At 45.7% G+C, this 18,925-nt stretch overlaps 1 protein-coding gene across 2 annotated transcripts in view; it reads right to left on the bottom strand.

Moving 5' to 3' along the window:
• Positions 1–18,925, bottom strand: part of LOC138268134 (fibulin-7-like) — a 253,155-nt gene that overhangs the window by 68,843 nt on the left and 165,387 nt on the right. For both annotated transcript variants that reach the window (XM_069217545.1, XM_069217546.1), the window contains 2 exons: positions 16,888–17,025; positions 16,664–16,802 (listed from right to left, as the gene is read on the bottom strand). In XM_069217545.1, coding sequence (XP_069073646.1) covers positions 16,664–16,802; positions 16,888–17,025 — 277 coding nt within the window. The remainder of the gene's footprint in view (positions 1–16,663; positions 16,803–16,887; positions 17,026–18,925) is intronic.

The following is an 18,925-nucleotide window of genomic DNA, read 5'->3' as shown; positions in this document are numbered from 1 at the left end:
GAGCTGGGAAGAAGATTTTCCGTCAGATGCTCGCGCATGGGAGAATTCATAAGGTGAGGAATCCACAGGCAGTTGTATCCATCAGAAATGCTTGATGCATATTTATCTGCAGGACAGACCACAGGGCTGCCCCCCCCACTGTTAATGCACCTCGATGGAACGTATATCAGCAGGTTACAGTTCACAGCTGTGATGCGTATGGCATTAGCACAGGCTAGTCTCATGCTTGATCCTTTCCGGTCACATTCTTTTTGCACTGCTGTAGTCATGACCACTGCTGCATGCAGCCTAGGGCGGAAGGGATCATATGGCTCCGCAGGTGGAAATTCTGCTCCTGCAAGGCTTACTACAGGTCAATCAGTAACTAAAGGGGGCTCAAATTTTTCACCACAGAGGTCGGATGCGGAAGACGTACGGTTTGGAAACTAGGCCGCTCCTACATTAAAAGGAACCAGCGATGGGAGAGCACACGGAGACTTTACTAAGGTATATGGCTGCGCAGCACCACAGTGGTTTGGATGGACTAGCCAGGCATGAGGTGGAGACAGCTTCTGTCAAGAGTGCATGAAGTGCTGCAGAGACTGGAAACACCTGAAGGCATTGTGGTACACCTGGGTGGCAATGACCTCACTGACTTAGGGTGCAAGCAACTGTTGGAAATGATTAGGGCCGACCTGACAACTGTCTCCCGACTGCTCCATCCCACAGATGTGCAGTGGTCTGAGGTGATAGCAAGATTTGAATGCAGGAGGCTGCAGGCTGCAAGCCATAACGCAGAAGAGAGGTCAAGAGAGAAGCTTAACATCAACAGTGAGTGAATTATGCAAGGGCATGGGCTGGGAAGTTGTCAGGCATATCCTCATCAACTCTGAAGATTCCATGTTACAACCCAGGCGACAAGATTATTTATCCAGGGTCGGGATGAATATGTTCCTGCTAAATGTTGTAAGGATACTCAAGCTGTTAGGTTTTTCTTAGGCTAGGATTTTTCTCCATCCTGGAAATAGGGGTGATGGGGGAGCTGATGCGATGTGGAACTACCGGCAGCGTGGCATGGGAAGCTACCAGAATGGTCAAGAAATTACATCTCACGAGGGCAGCAAGAGTAAAATGCTCAAGACAGGGTCCTGGGATGCCTCACAGCAAGGACACTGGTTGGCAAAGAAAGGGCCATGAGATGGTCAACGCTGGGCGGGCACGGCACTTGCTGCCCAGGCACAACCACAGAGCTGCGAATGCCAGACATCGGTTGCAAGGGAATTCTCAAAGCCAGGACTCGCTATTCTAAATAGGCAGAAGAAAGCACTGTCACAAAGTGATGTATGGCCAACCAATATTTGTTATGATGAAAGATCATTTATGTCAGGTCATGATACAAGAAAATGTATTACTAAAAACAGATTGGTTTTCAACAAATTACCTGCTTGATGTATAAGATACCTGCATGTCCAGAACATAATGAGGACCAATGCTTTTGGGACAAAGTTTGTCCCAGACTGTGAATAATGTAATAAACGGCAACCGTTCTCACACAGAGGAAGGCCTTTTGAGTCCTTTGTGGGATAGGAATAGGTTCCAAATGGCTAGAGGGCCTGAGGAAAGCTCACCCCTCTGGGGGAAGTTCCTAGTTTGCCTTATGCAAATGTTTCCCAATCATTTAGTATTGGACACAGGCCCCATAATTCAACCAAAGAGTCCAATAGTATTTTTATCAACCTGTGTGGGTAATGGGCATGGTGGTTTAGCAAACTAATCATGGAAAAACTGTTTTAATCTGCATATTGATGATCTCAACGATAAAGGTATGGCTGAGTTTATGCTGTCCATAGAATCCCTTGACTTACAGCAGATGGTTATTAGGGCCAAACATGGCAGTGGCCATACCTTTTACTTAATCTGGGCCAGAGCAAATTTAGCTATAATAAAAGCAAGCAGCTACTAATTTAACGCAATTTGAAGTAAATATGAAATTTCCTACAGCAAGCAGGTAGAGACTTTTTACTCTGGAAAAAGTGAATGTCAAATCTGTATTGAATTAAATTTAATTTTGCTTATGCAAGCAATGTAAGCATGAGTACCCTAACTTGGTTTGGAGCAGGTCTCCTCCGTACAGGGTGAGATTACTGGGGATCATGTCCTGGTTAAAAAAAAAAAAAAGATTCCTGAGGCCTGACAAATGCGTTGTTTTCTGAGACTCTGCAAAAGATTAAACACCAGATCGTAAAGTCAAAACTTATCTGTAGGAAATCCCACACAAAATGAGAAAAAAAAACTAAATACTGTAATGGACTATTCATACGAATGTTATCATGCAGCCAAAAGGCAACTTCCTTAATAATAAGATTCTTGGAGGACATAACTCTTCATGGTAGTCCTTAGTGGCCAAAACCTTAAGTCCAGACTCCTGTGTGGTCAGTGGGTAGCTGCTTTGCTGTCTGTGGTGGCTCCATGCGTGCAGACATTCTATTACATTGAGATCTAAGGGCAAAGTGTACACACTAGAAAGGAGAAACTGTCACCCCCCCCACCCTATTTAGCTCTCTTTATTTTGAGAATTCACCAATCTGGCAGAGCTCAACCTTAAGTTCAGAGAGGGTACATGCCAAGAAATCATCCTCTGGAAGTAGGACAGGCCTTCGCCATGCAATGCCTTATGGGCCATGCAAAGGGTCTTGAATTCCAAATGTTCACTGACAGGCAGCCAATGTAGGTCCCGCAGGCCTTTAGATATGGAATTATATTTGGTTATTTTAAGACGCACGTTTGCAGCCGAGATTTCAAGAGATTGAAGCTTTGAATGAAATCTTTTCTGGATTCCTAGATGGAGTGCATTGCAGCAGTCTATCCTGAAAAGCACTAGAGCAACAATTACTTTTCCTGCATTTACAAAGGGATTACATTAAACACTTTCCGTAGAACTCTAAGGAGATGGGAACAAGAGGATTAAGCATGATTTATTTGATTGGAGAAACAAAGCTGTTTATCGAACAGTACTCTTAAATGTTTTACTTTCTGCACCGGACATGGGAGAGGTCCAAATGTAAAAGGGCCACCAGGACGTATTCCAAAATGAAGTATCACAGCCAAATAAGATAACTGCAGCTTTGTCTGAATTTAATTTTAAACAGTTATTTTGCATCCAGAGAGCAATATTAGCAAGGCAGCTTCTAAAATGGCTGGCTACTTCTGCCACATCTGATGAGATTGACACCACTATTTGTTTGTCATCAGATGAGGCCACTGTCTCAAATCCGTAGGACCTGATACGTTTGGCCAATGGTGTGACATAGACATTAAACAATGTAGGGGGCAATGACAAGCCCTGGGGCACCCTACACGGTAAAAGAAGAGATTTGATACAAACTCTCTAAAAACCACCCTTTGTTTTCTTCCAGAGAGATAAAAACTCGGTAAGGTAATGGCTGCACCCCTAATCCCGATACTCTCTAGCCAGAAGACAAGCAAGGAATGGTTCACTGTGTCAAACTTGGCAGAGAGATCAAGGAGAATCAGTGCAGCCCTACCTCCAGAGTCCACCTGCCTACAAATCTCTTCAGTGGCTACCACTAATGCAGTGTAGTGTAGTGGCCTGAAGCCATGCTGAGAAGGTCCAAAGAAATTGTATCTAGAAAGTATATAAGATCTTCATTAAGCGCCTTCCCCAGAACTGTAGCAAGTAAAGGTCATCTGGATATACGGTGATAGTTTTTAGTATCCTCAGGATCCAAGTACAGTTTTTTCAATAACAGGCAAATAGATGCCTTCTTCCATTATGCTGGAAATGGACCTACAGACTGTACCCTTTTAAGAAGTACAGTAAGTTGCCTAGCGACTATCTTAGGGACCCTATGTACAACAGAAGGAGGACAGGGGTAAGCTGGTGAACCTGATGTAGACGTCTCAAGGAGTCTAAGGGGGTCATTCTGACCCTGGCGGCCGGTGGCCGCCAGGGCCACCGACCACGGGAGCACCGCCAACAGGCTGGCGGTGCTCCCACGAGCATTCTGACCGCGGCGGTTCAGCCGCGGTCAGAAGCGGCAAGTCGGCGGGCTCCCGCCGACTTACCGCTGCTCGGGGGAATCCTTCATGGCGGCGGAGCGCGCTCCGCCGCCATGAGGATTCTGACCCCCCCTACCGCCATCCTGTTCATGGCGGGAAAGCCGCCATGAACAGGATGGCGGTAGGGGGGGTCGCGGGGCCCCTGGGGGCCCCTGCCGTGCCCATGCCAATGGCATGGGCACGGCAGGGGCCCCCGTAAGAGGGCCCCGCAAAGTATTTCAGTGTCTGCCTTGCAGACACTGAAATACGCGACGGGTGCCACTGCACCCGTCGCACCTTCCCACTCCGCCGGCTCGATTACGAGCCGGCATCCTCGTGGGAAGGGAGTTTTTCCCTGGGCTGGCGGGCGGTCTTTTGGAGACCGCCCGCCAGCCCAGGGAAAAACTCATAATACCCTCCGCGGTCTTCTGACCGCGGAGCGGTATAATGGGGGCGGAATTCTGGCGGGCGGCCTCCGCCGCCCGCCAGAATCAGAATCACCCCCTAAATGTCCTATCCTCAGTTAAAGCTGGAAAACTGTCCAACCTCTTCTGATTAACTACAACCACCTTCTGTGGTTTCTGAGATGAAGATGAGAGGGGAGAGATACTATTCTGACCGTTAATCTCAGAATTTAAGGAGAATTCTTCACAGACACTATTGACTTTAACCACCGCACCCAATGACTCCAGACCCCAGCAGAGCTTATCCAACTGGACCACCCTCACCCCTGACGACACTCTCAGGACCATGAAGAGCATCCACTTCAGAGCCCCCTCGGATCCCTGCCCTCACCACATCTTTAACATAGCCGGCACTGCCATCACACCCGAACGCTGCCTCACCATTATCTGCTCCATCGAGTCTGCCACGTTCCCGGGAGACTGGAAGCGTGCAGAGATCAGACACCAGCTGAAGAAACACTTTGCTGACCCGATGGACCTCAAGAACTGCAGACCCATCTTGCTGCTCCCCGTCCCAGCCAAAGTCATCGAGAAAGCTATTAACACCAAACTCTCCGAGTTCATCTAAATTAACTACAACCTGGACCTCTTCCAATCGCGCTTCAGAAGCAACCACAGCACCAACACAGTTCTCCTTGCTGCTACAGACAACATCTGCACCCTCCTTGACTGAGGCAAAACTTCTCTTTTCATCCTCTTGGACCTTTCAGCCACCTTCAACACTGTCTCTCACCACACCCTCTGCGCAAGGCTTCATCACGGCGGCATTCGCAACACTGCCCAGAATGGATCTGCTCCTTCCTCACCGGCCGAACACATAGAGTTAGACTTCCACCGTTCAACTCAGAAAGCACAGAGATCAGCTGCTGAGTTCCTCAGGGATGCTCCCTGAGCCCCACCCTCTTCAACATCTACATGGCCCCGCTCGCAGCCATCTTCAAAAGCAACTGACTAAACATCATCTATTATGCTGAAGATGCCCAGCTCATTCTCTCTTTCAGAGATGAACCCACGACCGCCAATAGCAACTCCCACAACAGAATGAAGGTAGTCGCCACCTGGATGAAGGACAGCTGTCTTAAGCTTAACTCAGACAAGACTGAAGTCCTCATCCTAAACTCCACCCCCTCCGACTGGGACAATTACATTTTGGCCTTCAGCGCTCTGAAACCCCCCCCACCACACCCACAGACCATGCACAAAAGCTCAGCATCATTCTGGACTCCTCGCTCTCAATGAACCGCTGAATCAATGCAGTTTCATCCTCCTGCTTCCATACACTACGCCTGTTTAGAAAGATCTTCAAGTGGATTCCCACCAAATCCAGAAAAACGTCACCCATGCCCTCGTCAGCAGCAGCCTTGACTATGGCAACACACTCTATGCCGACATCACCCAGAAACTCCTTGAGAAACTACAGGACATCCAAAACACCTCTGCCAGACTCATCTGAACATCCCATGCCACAGCCACATCACCCGTCACCTGAGAAACCTTCACTGGCTACCCATCAACAAAAGAATGACCTTCAAGCTCCTCAGGCACGCCTACAAAGCCCTCCACAACACCGGACCTGCATACCTCAACCCGCCCCCACTCCCCCTACATGCCTTTAGACCCTCACGGGTGAGTAGTCGCGCTATATAAGAACCCTGATTGATTGATTGATTTATCGTGAAATAACTCAGCCAGCTTATTACAAAAAAACTGAGTCAGGACAAACAATTGCTTAATATTATGATTCACAAGAGAGGTGACAGTATTGGAAAGTTCTTTAGTTGGGTTTTCCTCATTACTGTAGGCTATTCTCCACCTCCATTCTTGAGCTCTACATTTTTGCTTGAGTGTTTTTAATTCAAACCAAGGAGCTGAGGGATTTTTCCTAAAGCTTTTTATATTTTGTTTCAGGCACTAATTCTTTGACATTAGCTGTGGCCGCTTTAATATTACAATAAAAAATCAGGCTATTATTGGTCAACAGCTGTTCCACTTTCGAACTAACTATTTTCCGCCAAGATCGAGTTTTAATAACTTTAGACAAATTATAGCCTCTGCGATTCACAGCGGGGACTGTAAGGCAGAATAAATTTGCCTTATGATCAGTCCAAATTAAGGGGATAATTTCAATGAAGCAATGGTATTCGTGAAACTGCCATCTAATGTGTGATTGGCAATAAGAGTAGGCTGCTAGACTATCTGATGCAGGTCAAAACTACACACACACACACACACACACACACACAATCACTTAGGTGCTCAGTATCTGGATTATCACTGACATCCAAATGAAAATTGAAGTCCCCAAGGAGAGTGAAATTAGGAAACTCAACACTAGACTCCATAAATGTCCGGATAGATGATATAAAGCCGGCCTTGGGTCCGGGTGGGTGGTAAAGTAGAGAGCCCTTAAAAACAGTAGCATTGTTGAATTTAAAAGTGAATAAAAAGGCTTCACTATCCAATTGTGTGATGGAACTAAAAGTTGCCTTCATGTGGTTATGCTAAACAACTACCATACCTCCTCCACTTCCTGTTTTCCCTGCCTAGCCGCTCCATATACATCATATCCTTCTGGAATCGCAATTATCAAATCAGGGTCTGCCGAAGAGTCAGTCCATGTTTCAGTTAAGAATGGAATATCAGAGCAAAATGACCCTATGGAACTTGCAAATTCAAACTTGCTCTTTACTGAGGATCTCACATTTAATAATATACAATTGAGAGGTTCCAGTGGGCTACTAAGCACTTGGAATTGCCCATAGAGTTAGAGAAGGTTTCACCATTATTATCTCCAGTAGGCAGAATATCTGAAAAATAGTAGCAGATCCGACATATATATGGATTCACGGTGTCAGAGCATAAGAACACTTCACAATCAAATCGCTCAACTTTATGCCCAATATCCAATAATTCCTCCATGGCATAAGTCAAACGGGCAGGGGTTCTGGCACTCAGCACTGTACAGCAGCAGACAGGCTTGCCTTTGGCTCGAAGGCGACAAAACAGAAGAGTGGGAAATGAAACACATACTAGCTGGGGACCAGCAACCCCTCTCACCCGTCGAGGCTCCCCCGATGGCAAGACTACTGGTAACGCAAAACAAAATGAACATAGGCATGAAAAATCATAACATAAATATAAAAAGGGCTAAATACTTGTTACAACGCCATAAAAACCAGGGAGCCAGGCACCTCCCATGATGGCCCTGATGGTGGCCTATTACAAGGAAAAGAAGTGTGCCACTATCGCTCTCCTTAAAGAACGCTGTGCCGTAGTGCTAATCGATCCACTAGAAAGGGCAGCATAGAGGATGTGGCCAGCCTCAGCCAATGCAGATGCGCCTCAATGGCAGCATAATGGAATGACAGGAAGTGAAACACAAACTGGGGTCCAGCAACTCCTCTCTCACCCGTCCATGGTCATCCGAAGGCAAGAGTACTGGCAACTCAAAACAAAATTAACATCAGCATGAGAAAAATAAATCATAAAATAAATCTAAAAAGGGCTAAGTAGCCATTACAGCACAATAAAAAACAGGAAGGCAGCACCTCCCAAGTTGGCCCTGATGGTGGCCTAATTACAAGGAAAATAAATGTGCCAGTATTGCTCTCCTTAGAGAACGCTGCTAGAGAATGGTGTTCAGATAGCAGAGGTTAGGTGTCTGTTTTATAGTCAGTCAGTGCTAGTATCCGTCACGTTTGTGATGGGGCATTTCCCTCTGCCGACATCTAAATCAGGCCCTTAGTTCCTCAGTAAACGAAAGAATGGTCTAAGACAGAGTTTCTTAATCTTTTAACCTATAAAGACCCCCAATTATTAATTAGTGGAGGCTGAGGACCCCTGTCAAACAGATACAAAAAGTATGGATATTATTTAATTCACAAGCAAATAAATATGGAAACATCAACATTTTACTGTTGATGGAAAAGTTAAGACTTTTCAAAACCTAGTTTTATTTTTAAAATATATTAAACGGTATGAGATACTCTAGCATATCAGTCTTTTTTGCTCCTAAGGTGTGCTCTCTTTGTCAGCGTACAAGATTGCTACTTCAATTTAAGCCATACTAGATTTGCTGTACTTATGCTGCCCCCACAAAACAAGATAATGATACCAACTTCATTTTTAGCTTCCTATGTCAAGTTTCTTCACATACATGGAATGGTTTAAAACTTTTTGTCTTTTTATGTATATATTTTATTAAACAGCTAATATTTAATTTAATGAACGGCCGCGGGCCCCTTGAATAAGCGTCACTGACCCAAATCAGTGGACCACATGCTAAGAAGCACTGGACTACAATGTATTAAAACACACAGGCCCTCAATACAACCCTGGTGGATAGCGGTAAAATGGAGAAAAGTACTGCCAACAGGCTGGAGGTACCTTTCCCCATATTATGACACTGGTGGTTTGGCACCAAACTGCCACTGTACCACTCCGTCCGCCACGGCGGTAACAGCTGCCGGGCTGGAGACTTCAGTCTCCAGCCACGCGACCGTCACTAGCCCACCCGTGGGATTATGACCCCACATACCAGCATGGTTTTCGTGGCTTCCTTACCGCCACGAAAACCATAGCGGTAGGGACTATCAGTGACAGGGAATCCCTTCCCTGTCACTGATAGGGGTCTTCCCCACCCCCCCTTCCCCTCCACAGGTTTCCCCCCACCCCCTCCCTCTCCAGACCACTCCACGACATACACGCACCATCAAACACACGCATATACACACTCATACCCACATTCATCCACGCATGCATACATCCATACACACTTACATACATACATGCACACACTCATTCACACAACACAACATACACTCACTCACACATCCATACATGCACACTCGCATCCAAGCACATACACACATACACACCCACAACACCCCCCACCCCCCTACAACCCCCCCCCCTCCTGTCGGAGCACCGACCTACCTGATTTCAGGGGGTCCTCTAGCAGGGGACGGGACGTGGCACTGCTGCCAGCAGCGTCCGCCAGCAGAACACCGCCAGGCTGTATCATGTGTCACGATACGGTCTGCGGCGGTCTACTGGCGTGGTGCTGCCGCTGGCAGCAGGGCCACCTTACCGCCATCCGCCGCCATGGCCGCAGCCATCCTTCTGGCGGAATTCCGGCTACGGTCATAATTTGGCGGATGGGTGGTAGCCGCGGCGATGGTATTTTGGCAGCCATCGCCGAAGGCGTTTTTTATTGCCGATGTTATAATGAGGGCCACAGTTCTTATTGTTTTAAAGGACCAATGTAAGCTGCAGTGTTTCCAGTAAGCATGATAACATTATAAGGATATCGTCTAGGAACACAGTTAGCCCTTTCCACTCAATGCTGGTGTCAGATAACAAGAATCCAGAACATCTATCAGAATGTTCTTCCCAGTCATGTATCATTCAGAAAAGAAACATCCAGGGATCCACTGAAATAGTACATTCAATTTATACTACCTAATAAAAAGATGGAATCAAGGCTCTTGGAATACTTAGCAAATGGACATGAGATGCCCCAAGTCCCACAGTTTCTGATGTTAATTTGCTGTTTTCAAAGGATAACATTTAAGGACCCATACATAACGTGAGGCGCTACTTGTGGTGCCACTGCCACATATGTAAGATTTCCTCCTCATGAAAAAAAACTGACAACTTAATAGTTTATGCCACCAATCATTTGGAACTGGTCCCCATGTCTAGGTTCTGCAGAGACAAGAGATTAATATACCACTAACAGAAGAAGACCGAAAAGTCAATGAATCCCTAGTATGGAGACATCTCTGTGCAGGAAGGAGTAGCTGTGCTAAGGCCTGAGTGGGCCAGTAAATTGAAAGTAATTCCAGATATTGGCCTTATGGGAGGATTCACTTTAACTAGAAGATAACTGAGAAAATACCAGAAGGATAGAAATGCTAGGGGTCTGATTCACAATGTCTCTTTCAGTAAAGAGATGTGCCTCAGCCTGGAAAGAAAGAAAATACTTTATTTGGTATGAAATAATTCAACCATTAAAACATATAAACAACAATACATAAGCCGAAGTAACAATAAAACAATACATACAAAATATCCATCAAATTAAAACAGATAAAACCTCATTATTAAAATAAAATAAAAAAGTTCTTTAAAAAACTCTACATTACTGCGCCAAGTAATAGCTCCCTTCAGGAACGATCCCAGCCCCCTCCACACCAATGCATCTGAAGCCATTTGCAGCCACATAAAAGCAGGGCGATATTGCACAAAACCCTTGGGCCTCAACAAAGGTAATAAAAAACGAGTTCTAAAAGGTGCATAAAAAACACAAAATAATGTAAAATGGGACAAGGTCTGCAGGGACACCCCGTTATAAGGACAAGGTCTAATAGATTTGTCACCATACTGGCCTAACGGGAAACATAGATTACTTCTAATGATCCCCAGGCGAAATCGAGTAATGAGAGACCTTTCCCTCACATCATTTATCTCTAAAAGATAGAGCTCAGGGCCCCCCCCCTTCTTTAACATAATAAAATCCCTGACCGATTTTTTCCCTAAGACCTCCCCCTCTCTTTTTGCCCCCTGAATTCTCAAAAAATTATCCTTAACCCAATTCTTATCACGGCTAGTCAAACCCTCAGGAGTATCAAACAAATCAGGCCGCCCCAAATCATGGGCCGTCTTTCTTATATACGTCAGCCAGGGAATATTCTCTACATTGTCACAGGCCAAACAGCGCCTTAAAATCTCCCTAGTAAAAGTGGCATGTTTATTACTCCAAATAGAGATCCATAACTGGAGGGTAGCCAACTGGATAGTGTCCTGTGCAAAATCGAGATCTAGTTCCAAATGACGGCAAAAACCAGAAGTGTTTTGGCCAACTCCCAATAGCCTTCTACAGAAACGATTTTCTTCTACAGTAGGGGCTTGAGTATCCATATGCCCCCAGAGTGCTGCACCATACAACAGGACAGGAAGACATTTCCGCCTGTAGATTTCAAGCAAAGGCTTAATAGGTTTACTTGCTACTCTTACAGCAAAATCAAATGTGGCACCAACTGTGGCATGGAAAAGTGTACCCCTTCTGGCAATACAGGGTTTCCAAGAACCTTTATCATCAAAAATGACCACCAAATAGGGGAATTCATGAACCCTGCTAATAATTTGATCTTCAATCCTTAGCTCCCCCACCCTACTCAAGGGTCTACCACATACCATGAAACGTGATTTCTTATAATTAATCTCTAGGCCCAAAACTGACATGAAGGAGGCATAAGCTCTAACTACTTCACGGAGGCCATTCATAGTTCGGGCCATAAGGACCGCATCATCCGCATACGTCAACACAGGGACATTAATACCATTCACCTAAGGGACATCCCGGCAGTGTTCCATCAGGAAGTCCGACAATCCATTTGTATATAAAAGAAACAGAGTAGGGGCCAAAACACCCCCCTGGCGAACACTCCTTGTGAGCTTCAAAGCCTCTGAACATTCCCCATTTATCCCCACCCTCACATTTGCAGCCGTTCCTGAGTGGAGATACCGGAGCAACTCTACAATATTAGGATCCAACCCTAACTGATTTAGCCTCTCTCACAGTATAGTCCGATTTACCTTGTCAAAGGCACAACTAAGGGCCATGAAGGCAAGGTAGAGGGTGCCCTTCCTAGCTTGCGCATATTTCCCAATCATCATCAATAGGTTAAGGCACTGTTCCTGCGTGCTAAGCCCTTCCCTGAATCCGTACTGGTCCCGGCTAAGAATTTCATTTTCTACCATCCAGCCCTCAATACGCCTTAAGATGATCCGTCACAGAATCTTCGCAGAAGAATCAAGGAGGGAAATGGGGCGATAAGACTTAGGATCATTCCAATCACCCTTTTTTAATACTGGAATAATACAAGCCAACCTCCAGGAGGCAGGAATACCCACAGTAACTGCTGCATTAAGAACATTTAAAAGAATAGGTGCCCATAGCTTAGGACAGGATTTATGCAAATCCATGGGGATCGAATCCGGGCCCGGGGATTTATTACTAGCACTACCGTGGAGTGCATCAATAACCTCCTGGAGTGAAAATCTGATCGCTAGATTGGGAGCCACATCATACTCATAACCCTGGTTATTTCTTAGGGGGATTCCCTCAAAAATTCTGCAAAACGAATTTACCCAGGCCTCTATGGCGATATTGTAGCCCAGGCCCTGGTTTCTGTTACACAAGAACCTCTATTTACCAACTTACAAAAACAAACCAGGATCCTTCAAAACTGTGGCTCGCTCCAGCTCATCCCAAGCTTTTTATTTCTGTTTTATCTTACTCTCCCTCAAAGCACTTTTATACTTAATCCTTGCTTCTTTCACAAGGACCCTGTCTCTAGGATATTTCTTGAGGGCTGTTTTCATATTTGCCCTAGCATCATAACAGGCCTTATCAAACCACCCACATCTGTGCTTACTGGGGCAGCTACTTGTTGAAAATAAGCAATCTCTAACTGCTATATTTACTACAGTTATTGCATCCATAACTTCCTTACGGCTAGGAGTCTCAACCAAAAGTATTTCCATGAACAAATGTAGGTTGTCTCCCACCACCCTTTCTACAACTCGTTGGGGATCTACCTGATTCCAACCAAGTCGCCTGCCTTGATCTCTTATCTTCACTGATGCAGGCCCACCCCGCCTTGGTTTACATAGAGCCCTTGGAAGTTTGAAGCAAACTGTGAGGGGATTATGATCACTAATGTACTCCCCTAACACCTCTCCTCTAATCAACAGATCTTTTAGTAGTGGAGACACGAAAATGTAATGAATTGTGGTGCCAGACCCTCTACCCACATAAGTTGGGAGTTGATAAGTATCTACTACTTCCATGTCACAGAAATTCTGAAGGCCCATCTTCCTAAGTTCCTTAATCAGAACCCTGCCTCTAGAATCCTGAACACCAACCGCCGAGTAATTCTCACAGTCACACTCGAAAGGATTTACCACTGTACTAAGACGTCCCAACTTTGCATTAAAATTTCCCGACACAATGGCACAGAATTCCAGCCCCACCTCCTCCATTCTACACTTCAACACCTGAAGAACGGAGAAGAGGGCCCCAATTTGACACCCCACATCCCAAACAGCATTGTAAAAATTTACCAACAAAATATTTAAATTGTTAGGGAAAATTACCCATACAGGCAATATACCCTGGTGGTTACAGTTAATTTGGAATGCATCCACTATCTTAGAAAAGCGGATTAGGGTAACCAGGCCACCTTTTGAACGGCCTCCAAGGGACTGCACAGCCGGGACTGCAGATCTATCATACCCATCCCATGCAGCCAACCCATCGGACCAGGTTTCCTAGAGCATAATAATATAGTAATTAGCCAAACACCTAACCCAAGCCTGGTCAGATAGCCTAGCGTCATACCCTGCAATATTCCATGAAATAAGACCACACTGCGGAATCACCCCCTACAGCGCGATCAGAGTCTTGGTTCATTGTCAGGCCTCATCTTCCAAGTCTGGATTTCTATAGTTATCAACTCTCCTGCTGGTTGTCCGCAGGGCATTCTGGCCTAAGGGGGGGGGGGGGATTCCTGCCAAGTTCAAGAAAAAACTCAGCACCCAATCGCAAATGATTATAAAAATAACCCAGGGGGGCCATACCAATTGATCCTACTCTTGGAAAAGCTGGGCTGTATGTGGAGAGAAGCCGTTGTGCCAGACCAGGATATCTAACATTTATAATAATACAATCCTCATTCCCCTCCTTTTTTTGGGGCCCAACCCAGTCAATTCTTCTTGCAGACAAAATGTCCTTGAAATCCTTACACGAAAAATCGCAATTTTTGCTCAGCCAGTAGCCAGTCTTATTTATTAATTGGGCCGTAGACTCATTAACCCCAGGGGCCAAAGCAGGGACAGTCGTCAGCACCACCACATAAGGGGCACATGCCGGGGGAAGTTCCAAACAGACCAACGAAGACCTTTCCTTCGGCAGGTTCTGATTATACTTCCCATCCAACTGTTGGCAAACCCCCCCTAACTGCCACAGATTCATAGTCAGGTTGCCTGCTACTGCTAGGGCTAATTACAGCCCTCCCGCCCACTAATAGGGCAGTAGATGAATCCAACGCAGTCTCAGCACAAGCACCTTGGGCCCTAAAATTTGCAGGATTATCCAATTGCATTGGCATTTTCTCCAAAGTCCCCAAAGTCCCAACAGCTTCCTCCTGCAAGATCGCGTCCTCGCTTGGTTGAGACAAACAACTCGGGCCACACATCCACCCGTACATTGGCTCCCATGGCTTCCTTGCTCAGATAGCTGGGAGACTGCTTTTTCTATTACCAATAATTTTGCCACAACAGGAGACAAAATACTCTCAATCATTTCCTTAAATGTTAACAATAGATTGGTTACATCACAACCCGTAGACTGGCAAAGTTCAGGGCACTATTCATCCCCTTAGAGATTTCCGAAAGAGATCTTTTCATTTTGGGCACCGTTTTCTTTAGCGCCTTTTTCTTCCTCAGGGGAGGGCTGCACTTGTCCAAGTGGCAAGCCGGGGGAGAGGACAACAAGAGCCTTTTCCTTCTTCTCGAAGGCCCTGGATCACCAGAATCCTCTATTATCTCAACATGGGTGTGCTCAGCAGCATCACATTGGTCACCCCCAAGATGGGCCGCCTCCTCATCCAAGCCCTCCGGAGATCACTAACTACGGGGACATGACACCAGTCCTCCATCTCCATAGATAGCCTCCTCTCCGCCAGATCAATTTCCTTAGTCACAACCCCAACAGCTCTAGCGAGGAAGGAGTCCAGTGTGGTGTTAACACTACCCTGCCTACCACCACCACTCATAACTCCAGTTAACTGGCCCTTTTTCCTGCCCATTAGCCGAACAGTGCCACCTCACTAAAGTAGGGCAGCAAAAGTCACAGTTTATACACAGTTCAAAACACAGTCTCTCTCACAATGGATCTCCAGGCGCTGGCAATATTGAATAAAATCCACAAACTCACCATCCGCAGAAAAGATGAAAGGCCCAGCCCAGCCTCTGATGGACAATGACGTGCGTAAGATGTGCCTGCCCTTGGCCTGGGCTTTGCCTGGGCGCGTCACAACGCTCTATATGCTCTTCCCAAGGGCTGGCTCCGCCACTGCTTCCAGCAGCTACGGAGTCCCCCACAGCACAGTCTCTGGCGTCCCGCGCAGAGGGAGAAAACAACGCGCTATACACGCTTCCCAAGGGCTGGCTCCGCCCCTGCTTCCAGCAGCTATAGAGTCCCCCACGGCACAGTCTCTGGCGTCCCGCGCAGCAGGAGAAAACAACGCGCTATACGCGCTTCCCAAGGGCTGGCTCCGCCCCTGCTTCCAGCAGCAACGGAGTCCCCCACGGCACAGTCTCTGGCGTCCTGCAGCAGGAGAAAACAACGCGCTATACGCGATCCCAAAGGGCTGGCTCTGCCCCTGCTTCCAGCAGCTACAGAGTCCCCCACGGCACAGTCTCTGGCGTCCCGCGCAGCGGGAGAAAACAACGTGCTATACGCGCTTCCCAAGGTCTGGCTCCGCCCCTGCTTCCAGCAGCTACGGAGTCACAGCCTCAGCCTGGAATGTTGAGCACCTTATTTTAGGACAGCAAGAATACAAAGATTTAATGACAGTAAAGAGGAATATATCAAGGCCCTCAACAGCTAATTTTATTCAGGGATGATTCCCTGAAGATTCCATGGAGGGATTCAACTACTCTATTTGTGTTGGAATTAGTGCCATCAAGATACAGAGAATCTGGAGCAGAATTAGCCACTCTCCCTCCTGAGATGCTATGACAGGTACAGAGAAAGTATACGGCCCAAGACTACCCTTCATAAATAGTTATCGTAACAATACTGGATTCCCTGGACCCAAAATAGCCTTTTTTCTAGGAACTAAATTACAGAGACGCAATGTGGATATTATAGTGACTATCAGCATCTTGATGCGAGTTCCTTCGCAGCAAGATCTAAACATGCAAAGTCACTTACTTTTTCAAAACCTGAAGTGCTCCAAAATGTGTCCACAGCTAGTTTCAATGCAGGCACCACAGATAATCCACTCCCACTTGGAAACTGTCATTGTAATATTTGCTTTAAAGCTTATTCCCATCCGCTGCTTTATTTAATCTTTGGAGACAACACTTACTAGTTAGATGTCTTAACATAGCTGGTGTTCAAGCGAGGCTTTGGGCATTCTGGGCGCACACACTGGAATCCCCCATAGACATTGATGCACATCTCGCTCAAGCTGCAGTTGTGCTCATTTTTGGCACATTCATCAACATCTGTAAAAACAGCAAAACAAGTTGAAGGCTGACTGTATGCACAGGACAGATCCATGACACCCCATCTTCAAAAAAAGCAACTTACCTTCACAACTGTTTATCTCTGTGTTGAGGAGGTATCCAGAGGGACAGGTGCAGCGGTACGAGCCAGGAGTGTTTATGCACTCATAGATACATATACGGTTCTGGCGATTGATCTGGAATAGCTCACACTCATCAACATCTAGAAACAGGTGAAGCAATCTCAGTTACTGTTTGGAAACAAGTTTAAGGCAAACTTAAGCAGCTTGTCAAGCATAAGTGTGATGGCCATTGCTGAATTAGACAGCACAATAACTGACAAATGGAATCGACCTCAGCTCTTTGTAAGTAGTTACTCTTGGCCATACTCCAATCCATCTGAGCCTCTATGACAAGGAATGACCATATGCAAATCAGTCTTGGCCCCACCGAAAAGGGACAGCGCAGTTCCAATTAAACTTTCCTGACACAAACATAATTGTAAGGTTCAGGAGAAAAATATTAGATCACAATCAGTGTGATGACACTTAGTTGAAACAATCATACATCATTTCAAGTTTGGTGGTCATCAAACAAATAAAAAGAACTGCCAGCCATGATACTATGTTAAGATGAAGCTATTTAGACTTAAAACTTTTTTAAAAAGGATCCAAACAGATTAAATTAGTTTCCTGATTTAAGTGTTTTTCTGTGAACTCTGATAGGACTCTAAAACGGCCTTGGACATATAAGAAATACAGAACTGACCCAGTTATTCAATAAATTTGATCTTTTACTTTTTAATGTTCATATTACTTTGGCTACCCTTACTGTCAGAGCAGCATTACTTGGGTGTTGTATAAGGTACCAGCCAACAAATATCTAAAGCTCATGAACCATCACATTGTTTCACAACACATCCTTATATTGGTTACAGCTTGGTTAGCATGAATCTGTACTGTTAATTGGCTTTGGCACATCCCCCATCCCCCTGCTCTATTTAAAGAGTCAGTCATTGATTGCTGCCCATCTGCTATTGGGCTGTGCCTCTGATGTGCCAGGGTGGTCTGCTCTAACAAGCAAGAGCCTCTTATTGTTGATTTCCTTGGCACTGGTGCGCTGAGCAGGGAAATTTAACAATGGCCCCCATGGGCATGGCAAAACCTTCCTGCATATAAGGGCCATTGTTTTTTCAGATCCTTTCCACACCCTTGATGTGTAATCTGGCCTTGTTGGCTATAGGATGTCATCCTGACACTGAAACATTTGAGTCATCCTCCTTCCTTGCTATATGATCCCAGGGACGTTGTTTTTGTCTTTTAAAGCTGCAGTCAAGCCCTAGGCCTGAAGTGGAAACTTGTGAAACCAGTGACTGCAGTGGTTGCCAATGGTCCAGTAGGTAGCCCCGCTCAGTAAATATATTAACAGCAACTGTTACATTTAGAGATGCAGATCTCATAAGGTTAAGTATCCTTGAAATTTCACAGTGGGTGCTAGTCCGTGTGGCCTACAACACTGAACAAATCACAACCAAGTGAGTCCTAAATTGGTTGCAGGACTGTGTCTTAACTGGATACCAGTAATCAAGCCCCTGGTCACCAGTGACTTTGTCACATGATCATCAGGAAAGCATTTCATTGGGGAGGGTTCTTGTTTGGGTGGTGACTTTTGGACATAGGGAATTCTTCTAGGACACGTAATTTTAATTGCGTACTGCAAATGCAGTAGATCTGGTTTCAGCCCACTGAATCATCAAGTAAGGTACCCAATTATGAGAACAGTAGCATATTTAGGTGTGCAGTCATTGCATATGTATCCTATGCACAAACCTGAATCTCTTGCAGGACAAAGCCCTCACAAGAATCAATGCACCACAAAGTCTGAAGATTTAAGAACAATGACTCAAGTTAACTATGGACATTTGACCAATGTTGAAGAAATTGAGGCATGTAGAACATAGAAGCTATATATACATTTCAATGTGTACCCGAGCTCTAGAAAGTGCTAGCCTGCTTGTGTTTCTGCATCTTATTCTTAACTGCTCTATTCATCTACCTGTCCATAAAATCTCAAACATATGACTGTATTTCAGTTTTCCATACTGACCAAATCCTAGAGTAAAC

This window comes from Pleurodeles waltl, chromosome 12 (assembly GCF_031143425.1).
Source record: "Pleurodeles waltl isolate 20211129_DDA chromosome 12, aPleWal1.hap1.20221129, whole genome shotgun sequence".
Lineage (NCBI taxonomy): Eukaryota > Metazoa > Chordata > Amphibia > Caudata > Salamandridae > Pleurodeles > Pleurodeles waltl.
Note: the sequence above shows the minus strand (reverse complement) of the source record. Positions and strands in the feature narration are given on the sequence as shown.